Below are 13,120 nucleotides of genomic sequence, written 5' to 3' on the forward strand. Positions count from 1 at the left end.
CTGCACTATTGTGAAGTCCACTGGCTGGAGAGGAGAGGTCTTTCCTATTAATTACCACTGCTTATACGAGCCAATCATAGTGGCTTAGAACCTGAAGCTTCTTTCATGCCAAAAGGCAATCGGCACTTAGTTTTTTCCCATTTGACCCAGAAGATTTCCACTGCCCAGGAAATCACGGAGAAAAATCCTATTCAGTGAGCTGGATCGCGAAGTTCGTGCAGAAGGAGGAACTCATTCAGAGGGAAATAATTAACTCAAACCCGAAGGCCACTAAATCCTTTGGGCAATTCTTGTTTCTGCATTCGCCACCAAGGATAAGTCTGAGCTCCAAAGAGTTCACCTTTGGAATAAGTTTCCAGCCATTTAGCCCAGATACAAGTGAACCCAGTATGGAATCTCAAGGCCTTTTTCAAGGGGTTGCAATGAAAGTCTGAGAAGCAGTGGAAAGAGTATGGATTTGGAGTCCGAGACCCTGGGTTCTAATTCTGGTTCTGCCACTTGTCTGCTATGTGACCTTGGGCAAGTCACTTAACTTCTCACATGGATCATCTGTAAAATGTGGATTAAGACTGTAAACCCTATGTGGGATTGGGACTGTGTCCAGTCTATCTTGCATCTATCCCAGGATTTAGTACTTTCAGTGCCTGACATATAGTAATCGCTTAAATACCATTTAAAGAAAAGTATGGGACCTACAGGCTACTTTAAAACTGATGGGCATCTAGCTTCCAAGGGCAAAAGTACTAATCAATGATATTTACTGAGCACTTCCTGTTTGCAAAGCAGAGAAGCAGTGTGGCCCAGTGGATAGAGCACAAGCATAGAAGTCAGAAGGACCTGGGTTCTAATCCCAGCTCTGCCTCTTGCCTGCTGTGTGGGCTTGGGCAAGTCACTTAACTTCTCTATGCCTCAGTTACTTCATCTGTAAAATGGGGATTAAGACTGTGAGCCTCATGTGGGACATGGACTGTGACCAACCTGATTATCTTGAATCTAATCCCAGTGCTTGGTAGAGTGCTTGACACATAGTAAGTACTTTAAATAACATAAAAATAAGTGCTCGGAAAAGTACAAGTAAATACAATCCTGCCTATATGGAGCTTACAGTCAACAGGGAGAGATCGATATTAAAATAAAATACAGACGGGGGGAAGAATCGTGCATAGGATATTTACATAAGTCCTGTGTGGCTGGGGTGAGCATCAGAGTGATTAAGGGGAACACAGTTAAGCACAGTTGATAGTGAGGGGAGGGCAGATGGGGAAATATGGGAAGGCTTTTTTTTCCTCCCCAATCTCTGCATCCTGCTTGACTACTTCTTTAGGTTAAAGAATGTCATTCCCTGAGGACTGCACCGAGCACCCTAGACTGCTAGAAACCCGTTGGAGTACAGTTAGACAGGGGAAGCAAATAACTCACCCGCTTGTCCCATATCCGCACGTCCCCATCGTGGCTGGTGGCTAGGCAGTTGGCGTTTTTTTTATTCCATTTGACCTGTGAGGCTCCAGCTGCACAGGAAATCAGGGGAAAAGAAAGAAAAAAATCACACTCAGTAAAGTGTCTTCCAAAACTTCTACGGAAGGAGAAACAGGAGGAGCGGGAGCCGGAGCAGAAGCTTGGTGCTGCTTTCTGGTGATAGTCTTCCCCCGTCTGCCGCTGCCTTCCTGCATACATGACCTGAGGGTGGGTGGACAGGTAAGTTACTGGACTCTCACTGTCCCCAACCTCTGAACAGATTGTGGTGGGGGAAGAGTATTTAAACTCTGATTGGTAATTTTGAATGATGGCATTTGCTGAGCACTTACTATGTGTCAAGCAATGACTCGGTGCTTAGTATAGTGCCCGGCCCAGAGTAAGCGCTTAACAAATGCCATTAGGAAAAAAAATACCTGCGGGGAGTAGTGGGGCAGCTGAGCGCCTTTACTTTCCACTATTACTGAGGGTTCTCTTGCCACCTAGCAAAGAGGTAAGGGACCGATAAAGGTTACCCCATCAGAGAATCTCTCAGGGTAGGGCAAGACCCCAAAGTGCATTTCATTCAATTGTATCTACTGAGCTCTTACTGTGTGCACAGCACTGTACTAAGCACTTGGAAAGTACAATTCAGCAACAAAGAGACGATCCCTGCCCACAACGGCTCACAGTCTAGAAGTGCACGGAGCAGAGTGGGTGGGTCACAGTGCCGAAGGCGGCCAAGAGGTCCAGAAGGGGATCACCAGTGGCTTCAGGGTGTGTGGCCTTGTGAGGGTGACGTGAGGGGACAGACTGGGCCCTGAGAAGTGTCCTGGACTGTGCTGCCTGAGGAGTTCATTTAAAGAGCATTCCCTTCTTCATGAAAAATCTCACTGCAGCTTCAAGCGCTCCTGTTCTCTTCAGAAAGAGGTCAGAGTTCAGAAATGCACCCAGCAGCGGGGTTGGGTAAGTGAGGAAGCTCAACTTGCTATTAGGTGCTACCTTGGCTTTGATTGACATTCTCGGGTTAGCGAGAGAGGCGGAGATAAGTCTTCAAAAGACAGTGCATAAGAGCCAAAAATGAAAGGTGAGAGACTGAGCCTGGGTAGGTCTCTATGTCAGAGGTACAGAAACACATCCCTGCTTGTCATATGATTTTCAGTGTTGACTGACTGAAAAGCAGCGTGGCCTACTGGAAAGAGCGTGGGTCTGGGAGTCAGAGGACCTGGGTTCTAACCACTTGTCTGCTGTGTGACCTTGGGCAAGTCACTTCACTTCTCTGTGTCTCAACTTCCCTCATCTGCAAAATGGGAATTAGTGGATAGAGCAGGGGCCTGGGAGTCAGAAGGTAATGGGTTCTAATCCTGGCTCGGCCATTTTCCTGCTGCGTGACCTTGGGCAAGTCACTTCACTTCTCTAGGCCTCAGTTACTTCATCTGTAAAATGGGGATGGAGACTATGAGTCCCACATGGGACAGAGACTGTGTCCAACCCAATCTGAGTGTATCTACAACAGCACTTAGTACAGTGCTTGGCACACAGTAAGGGCTTAACAAATACCACAATTATTATTATTGGTACCCATTCTTCCTACATAAGCTGTGAGCCCCATATGGGACCTGAGTGTCTTGTATCGATCCCAGTACTTAGTACAGTGCTTGGCATATAGTAAGTGCTTGAATACTGCAATTATTATATAGGCAGCATCAGACTCAATAACTGGATCTAATCCTTGAAACCAGAATGCAAAAGCTGGAATGCTCTGGAAACCATGAAATCCAAGAAAATCTAGACACCCCAATTCAGAATCTTGAGGAACCTTTCCAGTCACAGCTGTTTTTGACTAAGTACTTCAGGGACTGAAATAACGCACCCAAACATTTTTATTCAGTTTTTCTATTAAATATATCAAGCTAAAAATGGAATGACAAAAAAAAATGTACTTCTCTATTTGAATTCTAAAAGCGGATTTCAAAATTTTTACTCCCATCTGGTTAACCCAAATGACTTTTTTAAAAAAATGGTATTTGTTAAATGATGACTATGAGCCAGACACTGTACTAAGCACTGAGGTAGATACAGGCTAATCAGGTCAGCCACAGTTCCTCTGTTCCACATGAGACTCACAATTTTAATCCCCATTTTACAGATGATGTAACTGAGGGCCAGAGAAGAGAAGTGACTTGCACGTCACAGAGCAGACTAGTGATGGAGACAGAATTAGAACCCAGGTCCTCCGACTCCCAAGCCCTTGTTCTATCCACTAGGTCATGCTGCTTCTCACTTGAGATGATTCTGAGGAATAGCCAGTAGCTAGCCTCGCACTTCCCTGAACTTGCACCTCGGAGTTACCTTTAAAGGTAGTAAGGGCTGAAAGAAAACATTTAATCCGATAATCTGAACTTCTGCGTCTGTGGTCACAAAGAAGGAAGAATAAAAGGAAAGGAGATGAGGCAAAAGACACTGCAATGTCTGGCCTCCCAAGCCAGCGAGAGTAAGTACTCACCTACAGCAGAGAGGGCCACAGCTGGTTTCCTTGTATCTCTGAAAAATAAAAGCCACAAATCTGAATGCCTCTGCTGGCTTCCAAAATGGGTCCACTTGACTCCTCCCCCGAACCATTTAATGTCTCTCTACCTTCCCAGCTGCTATTTTCTGGCAAGCACTGGGACCACTGATTCTAAGGAAAGCAGCCTGGCCTATGGATAGAGGACGGGCCTGGGAGTCGGAAGGTCATGGGTCCCGGCTCTGCCACTTGTCTGCTGTGTGGCCTTGGGCAAATCACTTCACTTCTCTCTGCCTCAGTTACCTCATCAGTAAAATGGGGATTGAGACTGTGAGCCCCACGTGGGACTGGGACTGTGTCCAACCCAATTTGCTTGTAACCATCATTTGCAAGGCACATAGTAAGCGCTTAATAAATACCATAATTAATTAAACTGTAAACTCCTTGCAGGCAGGGAACACGCCTATCAACTCCATTACACTGTACTCTCCCAAGCACTGGGTACAGTGTCCTGCACCCAGTAAGGACTCAATAAATACGATTGATCGACTGCCTTAGTTAGATTTAGCTCACTGGAAGGGAGAGATTCTTTAGGTGGATACCGGGCTTTTTTCAACCAGCTCCAACTGTCTGGATGTGTGAATCTCAACACTGAAATCTTTCCCCACGTGGCCCTGGTCTCAGCTTGAGTGACCCGAACGAGCAGGGACCGGAAGGGAAAGTAGATCCTTGAGGTGTGTGCACTTCCTCTCGGCGACAACATAAGATCTGCCCCTACGATAATCTACCAGATAAGACCTCAGCAGAGGATACAGTCTCCCAGGCACTAAAGCCAAACTCACGGGCTTCAACTCCTGGAATTAAGTCCGGGCTGAGGACATCCCAGCACATGATGAATGGATAACTTGTGAGCAGAAAAAGATTGGTAGAGCAAGACAAGAGGCTTTGTGGACCAGATAATCAGAACAAAGTCTTTATATATTTCCTCTGTACTTTTATAAAGGAAATATGCTCAGGAAAACCGCAGCAGGCAAGGAAATTTTCAGTTCCGTGTTAAGTCACGAAATTAAATTTTTTTGGAGTCTAACATGGCCATCCCTTCATTTTCCAACTTTCTCTTCTTTGGATTCCCAGTCATGAGTCTCTGTCACTGCTCTGCTCCCTCATACGGCCCTACCTCCCCTGTGCGAGGGGAACCCACTCTGATACATCTTCTCTACTGCTTCTTTCAGAGTGTTGCCTATGCAAACCCCTGGGCTCGGGCGGAGCATTCTGAGCTAGATTGCAAAGCGGAAGGATGCCTGCAGGACTTATGGGATATGCTGATGTCATTAGAGGGTGAGAGCAGAGCAAAGGTGCAATTCAGTGTAGGCTCCCCTATATGTCACTGGGCAAACACCCTGTGTATGGTTATCTGACACTCCATGTTCATCTCTGAAACTTGACTTTTTCTTAAGTCGAGCTGAAAGATGAAAAGGAGAGTGGTTTGTCCTTAAATTTACCCCACAAAGGTGAAATCCGTCACTAAACGAAAAGAAGTCCTCTGCAGTAAAGAGAAGCGGTGTGGCCGACTGGATAGAGAACGGGCCTAAGAGTCAGAAGGACCTGGGTTCTAATCCTGACTCCACTGCTTGTCTGCTTTGTGGCTTTGGACAAATGAGTTCACTTCTCTGTGCCTCAGTTCCCTCATCTATAAAATGGGGAGTAAGACTATGAGCCCTTTGTGAGGAATGGATTATGTCCAACCCGATTACCTTGTATCTATCGCAGTGCTTAGTAAAGTGCCCAGCACATAGTAAGCACTTAGATGCCATTTTTTAAAAAAGTAAAGTAATTAGGCTGTCCGTTCTTACTTGATGTCCCAAATGTAGATGTAGGTGTCGACTGAACTGGTTACTAGTAGGTCCGGTTCGAACACTGCCCAATCCAGGTCACTAGGAATGTAAAAGACAGACAGCGTAATAAGGAAAGGAAAGGGAAAAACTGGTCAGTGTCACATTCCATTCCTCTGGCAACACGTGCCTCTCCCGGCTAGAGGAGGCTGCCCTCAATTAGTTTGCATAACAAGACCCCTGAGATTCAAGCTGTGAATCTCTCTGAGGAAGACCAGAACTATGATAAGCTCTCACGTAAATTTCCAGACAAGTCAGGCTGATTCCTCTCTCCCTCTGGTCTCCAACTAATGCTCTACCAGCCTGTCAACCTGCCTTTCCCAGGCTAGGAGAGGATATTTCAGCACCCCCAACATCAGCTTTCCAGACTTTACTGGGCCAATCCTTCCTTCAGCAGTGTCATTTTCTACCTCTCATCCCCATGAGAGCTGCCTCTCACGTGAGCGTGAGCCCCATGTGGGACTGGGACTCTCTGAAACCTAACTTGAATCTACCCCAGCGGTTAGAACAATATTTGACGCATAGTAAGCGCTTGTGGGACAACCTGATTACCCTGTATACCCCAGGGCTTAAAACAGTGCTCTGTACATAGTAAGCGCTTTACAAATACCAACATTATTATTATTATTATTAACCGATACCACTAAAAAACAAAAAATCCAGTCCTCTGGAAGGACCAAGCTATGTAGTTTGGGGCATTACCTCAATTTCCTAATGAGACCCAGCAGACGAAAGAGGTAACTAAGTCTGAATTGTCCCCCTCGGCAGAGCTAGTTTTTCCACAGACATATTCTTGTACCTTGATCTTCAACAGGGAGATCCCGCCAATATCTGCAACTTCCTGCCGCCTCCGCTTGATAGCCGGCCCTTGTCCTTGTCTCGGGAACCTGACCTGTGTTCTTGCCAGTTTGAGCATCTGCTGGGGTCTGGCTACCCAAACTGCCCGTTTCCAGACACTGGCTGTCCTTCGGTAAGAGTATCCTCACCTCGGGGAACGTTAATGACAAGACCAGCCACCCGGGGCCAACTCAAAACAGATGCTCAAGTTGCAGCCAAGGAAGGATGGAGTATTAGCTGTGCTCGCTGGGGGACAGTGACAAATAGGCAATAGAGGAGCGAGGTGATCTAGCAAAAAGAGCCCGGGCTGGGAGTCGGAGGACCCGGGTTCTAATCCCAGCTCCGCCATGCGTGTGCTGGGTGACCTTGGGCAAGTCATTTCACTTCACCTCAGTTACCTCAACTATATAATGAGGATTAAGACTGTGAGCCCCATGTGGGACAGTTACTATGTCCAACCTGATTAGCTTGTATCTATCTCAGGACTTAGTACAGTGCCTGGCACATAAGAAGCACTTAACAAATACCGTTAGAATAAATCAAATAGGAAAATGGTGTAAAGAGCTTTCAGGATCGCCAAAAGGCTTTCCAGCAAAAAGGGTCGGTCCCAAACCCAATCTGGAGGCAGTATGGTGTAGCGGGTAGAACATGGGCCTGGGAGTCAGTCATAGGTGCTAATGGGCTCTGCTACTTGTCTGCTGTCCCTCAGTGACCTTATCTGCAAAATGGGGACTGACACTGTGAGCCCCAGGTGAGACAGAGACTGTGTCCAACCCGATTTGCTTGTATCCACCCCAGCATTTAGTACAGCGACTGCCACGTAATAAGCGCTTTACGAATACCATAATAATTATTAAGCCACAAAGTCACGTTTCCAATAAACCGTGGAGATCCCACTGCCTACCTGATGACCCGGGTGTGACCTTGTAATGCAGTTCCCACTTCCCCATTGCCATCTTTCCACTTGTAGAGGTCAACCCGCTGGTTGCTCTGAAATGAAACAGGAGAAATAAGGCGGTGGACGAAGGTCTGACGCTCACCAATCTTTGGGGGGGGGGGGTCTAATCTTGTTCTGCTCAAGGCAAAATCTCAGCGAAGATGGGTTAACCTGAAACCTTTGAGTCTCCACTAGGGAGGAGAAAGCCGAAAGAATCAGACGAGTAAAGAAAACGATTGAGCAAACACTGAAAATAGCATTTCTCTTCTAAAAATGTTTGTCTCAGGCTAAGACCTGCAAATGTGACTGAGAATGAAGTTTGCGTGCCAGAAATGTCATGAGATTGTGAGCCCCACGGAGGACAGGTACTGTGTCCAACCCGATATGATTGTATCCATCCCAGTGATTTAGAACAGTGCCTGGCACACAGTAAGTACTTAACATATGCCAGAATTATTATTCACTCATCCACAGACTTCAGGAGCCTCTCACTACCATTCCATTTCACTACCTCATCATCAGGCTGAGATAATGTCACTGCCGTGTTTAAAATGGCGAAAGAGGTGAACTAGAGAGAGGAAGGATCAGGTAGGGGGGGTCTCCGAGAAGACAGTCTCTAAGAAGGGGGAGTATGCAAGACATCCCATCATTTGCAGGTACTCTGTTTCAGGGAGGACTAGTCAAAACAACACAGGAAAGTTGGGCTGGGAAGTAAATAGTGATGATGGTCAAAAACTCGAAAATCGTCTTTATTCTAACCAAATCAACTAGGCAGCCCAGGGCATTTTGGGATTATCAAGGGATTCAATACCTGTTCCTTCTCCTATTTAGTCTAAGCCCAATGTGGTACCTCTAGACTGTATGCTCATTGTGGGTAAGGAATTGTCTGTTATATTGTTAAACTGTACTCTCCCAAGTGCTTAGTACAGTGCTCTAAACAAAGTAAGTACTCAATAAACACAGACTTGATTGTTTTGTATCCACCCCGGAGCTTAGTACAGTGTTTGGCATATAGCAAGCACTTAAAGACCACAATTATTATTCTCACATCATGCCCATCTTGCACATAACCAATTAACTGCCCACGAGACCCGGGTAAAAAGATTGATGCCAGATGAGAAGCTTGTGTGGGTGGAGCCCCGGTCAATGTTTTCTACTTATTCGCACATTATTTAAGAAGGCCAAAACTTTCAGGCTCAAACATTTCTATCTTTAGTTGCACACATTTTGCTGTTTCTATAGATAAAGGATTCCCCCGGAAAAGATGTGAAATCACGAATTCTGTGAAATGCTCATGATCAGTACATTCTTTGGACTCACCAAAATGGCTCCTAACTAAAATAGGAGGAAAAAGGAAGGTTTCTCAGCTCGAGGTGGGAAAAAAAACTCATCCATTCTTTGCAATATGTGTAGTCTGCATCATTCAATCAATCAATGGTATTTATTGAGTGCTTACTATGTGCAGAGCACTGTGCCAAGCACTTGGGAGAGTACCATACAACAAAAGTAGCAGACAAGGTCCCTCCTCGTAACGATGTGTTTACAGTCTAGAGGGGGAGACAGACATTCATATGAATAAATAAGCAATTTATTCTAGACAATTAAAAGATGTGTACATAAATGCTGGGGGTTGGAGCGAATATCAAATGTCCAAGGTCACAGGTCCAAGTGCTTAGACGACGCAGAAGACCACTGCGATGATTCACTGAAATTCAATACCGAGAGGCTAATACAAATGGCAAAGTATTCGGAGAGTCTCCCGGACGTACTCTAAAGGAGAGCAGCACATCAGCAGCACAACAGAGGTGGAGAAACATCAAGCATTGTTAAGGCTTCGCTAGCTCTTCTCTTTCCTCCAAGGTCATCTCAGCCAATTCTGGCCAAATTCCCGTTTTGTTCTCTGAGAGACCTTCAAGAAAGGCCCTTTGTTCCCCTTGGCCGCTGATCCCGCTTTGCTCTTCTTTCGGTCCTCAGATACAGAATGTGATCTCGACAGGTTGTCGATACCAGACCACGCTTTCGTTCCCCAGCTAATAAGAAGCAAGGTGTTTTTGAGGGGGTGATTCTTGAACACGGTGCATAGCTTGGTATGGGGAGGAGGAGATAGTATCTGGTGTCTAATGGTCTTGGCTGTTTTCATTTTAATACTGAATTTTTTGGTAGGAGGAGATGGAGACATTATAGTTGAAAAGATGGCAACTGATGAAATCTCAGCCCTTGGGTCTCCAGGAATAGTCTTCAGACAAGTGGAAAACAATGGTCTTAAATTCAACATTATTCTTTCCGATCCAAGGGATATCCACGCAAATTCATAACCATCATCATCAGTGGTATTTATTGAGTGTTACTGAATGCAGAGCTCGGTACCAACCACTTGGGAGAGGTACAATACGACCGAGTTAGTAGACCCATTCCCCACCCACAGCGAGCTTACAGTCTAGAGGGGGGAACAGACATTAATATAAATAATTTATAATATATAACTTATCCCCTGAAAAGAAAGCTGGGGATCTTCCGGGACTCTGGAGGGCTCTGAAGGTCTTCAATTAATCTTTTAGGTCAAGAATCGGGTCGGCTATACATTAGCACTTAGACTGCGAGCCTCATGTGGGACAGGGACTGTGTCCGACCTAACTTGTATCTACCCCAACACTTAGAACAGTGCTTGACAAATAGTATGTGCTTAACAAATACCATTAAAAAAAAAAATCAGGAACTCAGCCCCCATGACACTTCAAAAGGCTGGCCTCTTTCAAAGGGTTTCTCTGGCTTTGCCTTTTTTTGTGTGGGGAACCAACGCTCCTCCCCTCCCTCCCCTAATTCAGTCTTTCCCACCTGGCTTCTTTTCTGCCTTAAAATCATAATAATTGTGGCATCTGTTAAGCGCTGACTCTGTGTCCAGTACTGTCCTAAGCACTGGGGTAGACACAAGATAATCAGGTCCCACATGGAGCTCCCAGTCTGAGTAGGAAGGAGAACTGATATTGAATGCCCAGTTTTGCAAATGAGGCCACTGAGGCACAGAGAAGTAAAGTGACTTGCCCAGCATCACTCAGCAGACAAGTGGCAGAGCGGGGATTAGAACTGAGGTCCTCTTGACTCCCACGCCCAGGCCGTGTTCTCTGAAGTAGCCCCTCGAGGGACAGGGCCTATGTCTGAATACTCACTTGTATACTCTTTCTCAGTGCTTAGTACAGTGCTCTGCACACAGTAACGGCTTTGTAAACATTATTACTACTGTTAATCCTACCCTGGGATTTTTTTATGGCATTTTTTATGTATTTTTAATAGCATTTATTAAGTGTTTACTATGCGTCAAGCCCTGTTCTAAGTGCTGAGGTGGATACAAGATAATCAGGTTGGACACAGTCTCTGTCTCACATAGAGGTCACAGTCTAAATAAGAGGGAGGAAGATTTAATGTCCATTTTACAGATGAGGTAACTGAGGCCCAGTGAAATGAGTTGCCCAAGGTCACTCAGCAAATAAGTGGTGGAGCTGGGATTAGAACCCGGGCCTTCTAGCTCCCCGGACCATGCTCTTTCCATCAGGCCACGCTGCTTCCCTGCAGTTAGCAAAGCCGTATCAATGCTTGATGTTTCTCCACCTCTGTTCTTCTTCCTCCTCCAACCCATCCCTCCTCACATTTACCACAATAAGGGGAAAGGATGTCACTTTGACCCCAAGCTGGTTGACCCAGGGCCCTGAGACCACTTGCTTCACCACCGGACTCAGTGTTCAGAAGAAAATTCCTTCAGCTGATGACAAGCACCAAGATCAGGACTCAAACCGCCACAAAAAAAGCCAACGGTCCCAGAAATTCACCACCTGAACCAACTAGTAATGGAGCTGAAGAGTGAGGCGGGTGTCCGTGGGTCTGTGACTACCAGTGCTCTCGAGGTCCTGATGCTCCCAACCTGCAGCAGCAAAAGTGTTCTACTGGGAGAAGAACGGGAATGAAAATGGCCGGCGCCAGCTCGTGAATGCGCCTCAGCATCCCCACCATGAGCTTTCCAAATCCACCAAGTTTAGGAAAAGCGCCTTGCCGTTCAGGGCACGTGATGAGTGCCAAGTGAGTTGACTAAGGATTGTCGTTCGTCTCCATGAGCGCTAGCTTTGGGATGTCTGCCCAGCCCCAGCTCTACCGAAACAGGCGTTAGGAAGCAAAGGTCACTGAAAGGCAGGCTTCTTCTCGAAAGGAATCAGGCAAAAATACCCGGGCGGGTTCCCTGAAAGTCATGAGTGGGCATAAGAGAAAACAAACCTGGCCAGCTCCAGAATCCACCATTTAATGGTCCTCAACCGAAAATGCGAATGAGCTCACCGAAGCTGCAAAGTAGTGCGCGTAGCTGTCGTGAGGATTCCACTGCACGGCTCCGATGTCCCATTTGCTCTGACGGGAAATCTTGCGGTGACCTTCCGATGGGGCATCCAGGTTAACGATGTACAGGAATCGGCGGCTGGAAAGCAGCACGTACACGCTCGGCATTAGCCTCCTCGAGGGAATGGTTTTAGATTCCATCTCTTGGGAGCGAATAGCTTATAAATCTCCTCAGGGCCAGCTCCCTCACGAGGGCATCAGAAGTTGGAAAGGGCAAGGTACGGAAGCCATGAAAAGAATGTGGAAAGAGACACAGGAAAGAGAACTGGGGTGAAAGGGAAGGAGGGTTTTGGGGGGCGTTTAATGGTATTTAAGTGCTTACTCTGAGCCAGGCACTGTACTAACTCCTGGGGTAGATACAAAATAATCGGGTTGGACAGTCCTTGTTTCACATGGGGCTCGCAGTCGAAGACAGTTGCAGTGCTAATGGAAAAGCTGCCCTGAGAATGGGGGGATTTCACAGTGGCAAGCGGGTCGGGGAGACCGGTGACATAGGTGTCTGTGGGATGAGGTGATCAAGTGAAGCCGTGTCTGGAAGAAGGAACCGATTAGACAAACAGGCAAAATTCCAAATAGGGGCAGTGGAATCACTTGTTAACGACTATTGTTGAGATGGTCACATAAGTCACAAGCTAACGTTAATCCCTCGGGGGGGTAGTGCGGACCAGAGATATCCACCGTCCACCTCCTCTGGTGAAATTCATCTGGCTCTCCTATCGGTCAATGCGCCGATACCATGGATGGAGTGACACAGGTACACGAGACCAGTAGGCGACGGGACAACGAGGCAGTGAAAGAGGATTGAAAGATTTGGAAGGCTTGGAGAGAGAAGAACAAATGTGAGAGGAAGGGATGGGGGGATGGGAGGAGTGGGAGACATATTGGGTTGGGCTGAAGGAGGTGGGAAAGCAGAGGAGGATATAGTTGCAACTGATGACCCAACTCTGTTGCACTGTCCTTTCCTAAGCACTCACTATAATTGGAGAAGCAGCGTGGCTCAGTGGAAAGAGCACGGGCTTTGGAGTCAGAGGTCATGGGTTCGAATCCCAGCTCTGCCACTTGTCAGCTGTGTGACCGGGGGCAAGCCACTTCACTTTTCTGGGCCTCAGTGACCTC

The 13,120-nt window shown here is 46.7% G+C and overlaps 1 protein-coding gene across 4 annotated transcripts in view; it reads right to left on the minus strand.

The window, feature by feature from the left end:
• The window catches only part of WDR59 (WD repeat domain 59), a 72,801-nt gene that overhangs the window by 41,708 nt on the left and 17,973 nt on the right, over positions 1-13,120 (minus strand). For all 4 annotated transcript variants that reach the window (XM_029075844.1, XM_029075843.1, XM_029075842.1 and 1 more), the window contains exons 3-7: positions 11,948-12,083; positions 7,592-7,677; positions 5,812-5,892; positions 3,959-3,996; positions 1,420-1,508 (exon numbers count right to left, since the gene is read on the minus strand). In XM_029075844.1, the coding sequence (XP_028931677.1) occupies positions 1,420-1,508; positions 3,959-3,996; positions 5,812-5,892; positions 7,592-7,677; positions 11,948-12,083 (430 nt within the window). The remainder of the gene's footprint in view (positions 1-1,419; positions 1,509-3,958; positions 3,997-5,811; positions 5,893-7,591; positions 7,678-11,947; positions 12,084-13,120) is intronic.

This window comes from Ornithorhynchus anatinus, chromosome 11 (genome assembly GCF_004115215.2).
Source record: "Ornithorhynchus anatinus isolate Pmale09 chromosome 11, mOrnAna1.pri.v4, whole genome shotgun sequence".
Taxonomy (NCBI): Eukaryota; Metazoa; Chordata; class Mammalia; order Monotremata; family Ornithorhynchidae; genus Ornithorhynchus; species Ornithorhynchus anatinus.